Below are 5808 nucleotides of genomic sequence, written 5' to 3'. Positions count from 1 at the left end.
GATCTGCGGTAGAATTTTCCTTTTTCGTTACCGTCAACATAAAATGTAGTATTCCTTCGATAAGCAAAATGTTTTTTATTAATTATTAATGAGTAAACAATTAAGAAGTGTTAGAATGGGAACGGTTTTATTGTTAAAGGGTGCCCTATTTTAAACTATGTAGAGGTAGCTGAAAATCTCATCAATCTACAGGTTAAAGTTGCTGGGTTCGAAAAAGATCACTGGAAGGTGACCATTAACTTGATTTAGATTTTGACCCTAAAGTCACTTCATCATCATCATCATAAGGTCGTCAGTCCTAAGACTGGTTGGACACGTACCTCCACTCTTTCCTATCCTGAGCTAAACTTCCCATTTCCCTAAAACTAGAACAACTATCCTATATCCTTAACTATCTGCCAACAGTAATCTAATCTAGGTCTACCTCTACCCCTCCTAACTTTCGCTTCTGCCTCTAATATGTCTCTGACTAGACCTTCGTGCCTGAGAAGGTGTTCTACTAACCTAACTCGCCTATTTCTTATTGACTTCCATAGAGTCTTCTCTTCTCCTATATTTTCTAATACCTCTTCATTTCTAACCTTCTTTATCCACGGTATCCTCATCATTCGCCTGAACACCACATCTCGAACGGTACTAACCTTTTCTTTTCCGCCACGCCCACTGTCCCTGTTTTGTCGTGTAGCGCCGTGCTTTAAACATACACCTTTAATAACCTTTTTCGAATTTCTAAATTAACTGTTTGCGAGTTCTTTTTATTGAAGACCCTGCGCTATCCTCTGCTTTATATCCCTACTACTCCTTTCGTCCTGACTTATCTGACTTCCTAGATACCTGAAATCGGCTACTTCTTCTAATTTTTCATCTCCTACCTTTATATTCGCTCTTTCCCCACTTTTTCTTCCCTTGCATACCAGTATTTTTGTTTTACTTTTATTTATTTTCATACAGTACTGTTTGTCAATACCGCTTCCACTTTATTTAAAACTCCTCCTTGCTAGATGCTAATACCGCTATATCATCTACAAATCTAAGCATACTAATCTTTTGCCCTTGTATATCTATCCCTACAGTTGTACCGTCTTTAATGATGTTGATCGCGTCTTCGATATATAGATTAAAAAATAGTGGTGACAGTGTGCATCCCCGTCTGACTCTCTTCCTAATATTTACTTCTCTACGTTACAGCCCCATCTCTATAACTGCCTGTTGCTCTTTATACAGGCAAGGTAACATTGATGGTCACCTACCATTGTCCCCTTTCCATGCCTTCTATGATTTTACTCTCAACTTCATTATTATTTTGAAAGAAATAGTTTTCAAGACGTATCTACATCTTTAATGTTTAATTTTACAACAAAATATAGTTGTTATTTTGACACTGTGTTTATAGTTATAAGTGACCATACCTATACATCCGTAAAAAATACACGGATATTTTACGCCCATCCATTCGCAATCATTCACGATTGTGCTGCTAATATCGGGAAAAAGTCTTTGTCTATTATTGGTTATAAAGTCTTCCAGGTTTTGGCTATTTTTGTAGTGCATAGATTCGACAAGGAATTGAATATTAACCGGAAGTTCCGTGCCCTTGTCTTGAAATGCTTTGATGACGTGAAACCAACAGACTAAAGGACCTTTGCCACCTGCCACCCCGTTGCCGTACAGTTTTTGGTTTTTTAAAACTGCATCCCAGGGGTCTGTCTCCCATTTTTCCATATCTGGATTCTTGACGTCCAAGTAGGCGTAAATAAGAAGCTAAATGAATAGAAAAATTAATAATATAAACTGATGTCTTTCGAATATTAGTAAAAAAAACTTCAAACCAAAATAAACGGGTTAAAATTAGGAATCACTTCTAAATACTCCATACAGTACGTATAATTTGGCATATAACGTTTTCTGCTTAAATCATTTTTATTTTTATTTTTCAAAAATTGCCCGAACATTCTATAGAATGCATGTGTGGATATTTTATGAAGTGCGCGGGCATTTTATGANTTTGTGCAACTATTTTTGGAAAATGAAAAATCAAAAGTCATTATTAGGTAATAGTACTTTATTTTTTGAAAATTATATAAACAATAACTTACATTTGCCCTATATGCTTATATATTTCACAAATAAACTTTTATGCCATATAAAGTCAACAACGCTATATATGTGTAAAATAGATTTTTATTTGTTCGATAAATGTTTACTTCACGTTCTTCATTTCAGCAATTTGCAATATATAAGCCGCTAGAAGTTTCGTTCCTTCGTAGTAATTTTTAAGGCTAATGTTTTCGTTTGGTTCCGAGATATTCGCACCCATTGACGGCAAGGGTAGAAGCATAACTGGCTTCTCCATCACCTTGCTCAGCATACTTACTATTGGTATATTTCTGTCTTCTCTGATCAGACTGGGCTTCATTTTATAGATCTAGTGACAGAAAAAGAATATTAAAAAGGAGAGATGAGGCATTCGTAATATAATTAAAATTCGGACTTATCAGATGTTTCATTGGCAACTGCGACTGACTTCTTCCTTATGTAGTTTTTAGTCTTATCTCTAGGTTTGTTCGAATCAATTCAAAAAGTAATGAAGAATTGCAGGTTATAGTACATTCACTTAGAGAAAGGTACCACGTGAGTGATGGGAACAAACGACTATCGGTCGTAGGCGGGCCTCCAGAATATGCTCGGTCATTTACTGTCAGATGTTTCCGACCAAAGCCCAACCGTAATCCTTTGGCGCCGTAAATTACTTCTAACGTTTACGCCCATTAAGCCAGTTCGGGCATATCGATCTGACATCGTGCACCTTTCTCTAAGTGAACGGACTCTACATCGTCTTAAGCAAAGTCAAGAAATATGAACGTAGACCATTGCTAGATTTATATGTCACATGACATACGTTCTAACCTATTTACCCATTGTAATATGAGATAGTATGAAAGATAGAATGCGTGCCTTTTACTGTTTTATAATTTATTGATTCACGCATAATCTCTCATTAATATTACTGAACGTATTCTTACACGCTGCGTAAAATACTGACCTGTATTGTGGCCCTTGCGGCGGCGATGTATTGTGGCGAACTAACCGATTCTACCCATGGCCTAGATGAAGAAATGAGTTCACATTCCATTTTGCTTTCGATCTTCAGTTTTTTCCTTGTATCTTTAACGAAATTTTGAACCAGTTCCGCCGTTTTGTAATCGACTTGTCGGGGAACGATTTTTATTACAAAATGCCTTTTGATAGTTGAAAAGTCTTGCTTGTCACAGTTGCATTCGAGTATTTCGTCAAGAAAAATCGACGGCAGTCGCCAAAAATGCATGAGCATTTGAACTTTGTCCCATTTTTGTTGATATGGCGGTAAATTTGCTCTAGAAAATGGTACAATTTATTACAATTACATCAATTATGGGCTATATATATGATATAGCAGTATTAGCATCTAGCAAGGAGGACCTAGAGATAGCTTTAAATAAAATGGAAGCGGTACTGACAGATCAGTACTGTATGAAAATAAATAAAAGTAAAACTAAAATACTGGTAAGCAACGAAAGAAAAAGTAGGGAAAGAGCGAATATAAAGATAGGAGACGAGAAATTAGAAGAAGTGGCTGATTTTAGATACCTAGGAAGTCAGATAAGTGAGGATGGAAGGAGTAGTAGGGATATAAAGCAGAGGATAGCGCAGGGTCGTGTCGCCTTTAATAAAAAGAAGTCACTTCTATGCTCGCGAACGGTTAATTTAGAAATTCGAAAAAGGTTGTTAAAGGTGTATGTTTGGAGCACGGCGTTGTACGGGTGCGAAACATGGACAGTGGGAGCGGCGGAAAAGAAAAGGTTAGAAGCGTTCGAAATGTGGTGTTATAGGCGGATGATGAGGATATCGTGGGTAGAAAAGGTTAGAAATGAAGAGGTATTGGAAAGAATAGGAGAACAGAGGACTCTATGGAAGTCAATAAAAAATAGGCGAGATAGGTTGGTAGGACACCTTCTCAGGCATGAAGGTCTAGTCAGAGACATATTAGAGGCAGAAACAGGAGTTAGGAGGGGTAGAGGTAGACCTAGATTAGATTACTGTTCGCAAATAGTTAAAGATGTGGGCTGTTCTAGTTTTACGGAAATGCGAAGTTTAGCTCAGGATAGGAAAGAGTGGAGGTGCGTGTGCAACCAGTCTTTCGCCGATTTTTTGTTTTCTTTTTTTGGGTTTTGTGTGTAAATAGGATAAAAGAAACTAGTATCAGAGTCGTCTTATTAATCTTTTGCATTTGGGAGATTCTTTTCTTTTGCTTCAGTCTGTACTTTTAATCCTTTTGTTTGGATATCCTACAGGACGTAAGGATATTATGATAGCTATCATTAGGTATCTCGAAAATCGGTAACCGGAGTAATTAAGTATGCAATTACAATGCAGTTACTTGTGTCCAACGTATCGAATGATGGCAATAACCCACGGCTTTCGTGATGTACGGACTTACCGAAGGTCTTCCACTTGAGATCATTTAAACGGCTTCCCGAAACATTTCTTTCGGCTGAGGTGGTAGTGTGGTATTCCACAACAAATTGAAGCATTAAATTGTTTAGCAATATCAGAGAATATCGTTTTTGAGTATTTGAAATTATTAAACAAATACTACAGTGTAAACTCTTTATAACGGCATATGTTCGTAAATGTTTTCTTCATCCGGTGTAATCTGTTGAACGAAGTCGGCAAAATTAGGAATCAAAATGTTTCCTTCTTCGTCGACCATCTCTTTGAAAATCTTGTTCATGTCTTCCTTGGGATCTGCGGTAGAATTTTCCTTTTTCGTTACCGTCAACATAAAATGTAGTATTCCTTCGATAAGCAAAATGTTTTTTATTAATTATTAATGAGTAAACAATTAAGAAGTGTTAGAATGGGAACGGTTTTATTGTTAAAGGGTGCCCTATTTTAAACTATGTAGAGGTAGCTGAAAATCTCATCAATCTACAGGTTAAAGTTGCTGGGTTCGAAAAAGATCACTGGAAGGTGACCATTAACTTGATTTAGATTTTGACCCTAAAGTCACATCATCATCATCATCATAAGGTCGTCAGTCCTAAGACTGGTTGGACACGTACCTCCACTCTTTCCTATCCTGAGCTAAACTTCCCATTTCCCTAAAACTAGAACAGCCCACATCCTTAACTATTTGCGAACAGTAATCTAATCTAGGTATACCTCTACCCCTCTTTACTCCTGTTTCTGCCTCTAATATGTCTCTGACCAGACCTTCATGCCTGAGAAGGTGTCCTACTAACCTATCTCGCCCATTTTTTATTTACTTCCAGAGAGTCCTCTGTTCTCCTATTCTTTCCAATACCTCTTCATTTCTAACCTTTTCTACCCACGATATCCTCATCATCCGCCTATAACACCACATTTCGAACGCTTCTAACCTTTTCTTTTCCGCCGCNTTACATTGTTTTCTATACAATATTACACTCTATATAGCGTCACGCTCACTCTATTTAACGACAACAATGCGGCATTATAAAACATTGAGCAGTACTTTCTAAGTTGCCGAAATAGATAAGAACTGCAGCTGTTTACGTTGTTGAAGAAGACGATCCTGTCCCTCCACCAAGCATCAAACAAGCACTTGATGCAGCGAAACTATTAAAAAAATACTTTTTATATAATCAGATTGATCCAGCAGTATCAAGGTATGAGTAAGATACGTAACAAAATACAATTAAAATATTGGAACAGTAAAAAACATCAGACGAAGATAACAGGCTATACGCAATGTGTGAATAATAATGTTCGTGTGCAAAATGTGTACTA

General features: G+C 37.0%; 2 protein-coding genes across 2 annotated transcripts in view; both read right to left on the bottom strand.

Annotated features, from left to right (window-relative positions):
* Positions 1-1895, bottom strand: part of LOC112906241 (cytosolic non-specific dipeptidase-like) — a 5283-nt gene extending 3388 nt beyond the window's left edge. The window contains exons 1-3 of the mRNA XM_025980068.1: positions 1860-1895; positions 1410-1761; positions 8-54 (exon numbers count right to left, since the gene is read on the bottom strand). Coding sequence (XP_025835853.1) covers positions 8-54; positions 1410-1761; positions 1860-1895 — 435 coding nt within the window. The remainder of the gene's footprint in view (positions 1-7; positions 55-1409; positions 1762-1859) is intronic.
* A 172-nt stretch (positions 1896-2067) lies between these two features.
* Positions 2068-5808, bottom strand: part of LOC108737344 (cytosolic non-specific dipeptidase-like) — a 6253-nt gene continuing 2512 nt past the window's right edge. The window contains exons 3-5 of the mRNA XM_025980067.1: positions 4656-4836; positions 3044-3377; positions 2068-2425 (exon numbers count right to left, since the gene is read on the bottom strand). Of these exons, the coding sequence (XP_025835852.1) occupies positions 2201-2425; positions 3044-3377; positions 4656-4836 (740 nt within the window). The 3' untranslated portion in view covers positions 2068-2200. The remainder of the gene's footprint in view (positions 2426-3043; positions 3378-4655; positions 4837-5808) is intronic.

This window comes from Agrilus planipennis, unplaced genomic scaffold (assembly GCF_000699045.2).
Source record: "Agrilus planipennis isolate EAB-ADULT unplaced genomic scaffold, Apla_2.0 scaffold14, whole genome shotgun sequence".
Classification (NCBI taxonomy): Eukaryota; Metazoa; Arthropoda; class Insecta; order Coleoptera; family Buprestidae; genus Agrilus; species Agrilus planipennis.
This window is presented reverse-complemented; position numbering and strand designations above follow the sequence as displayed.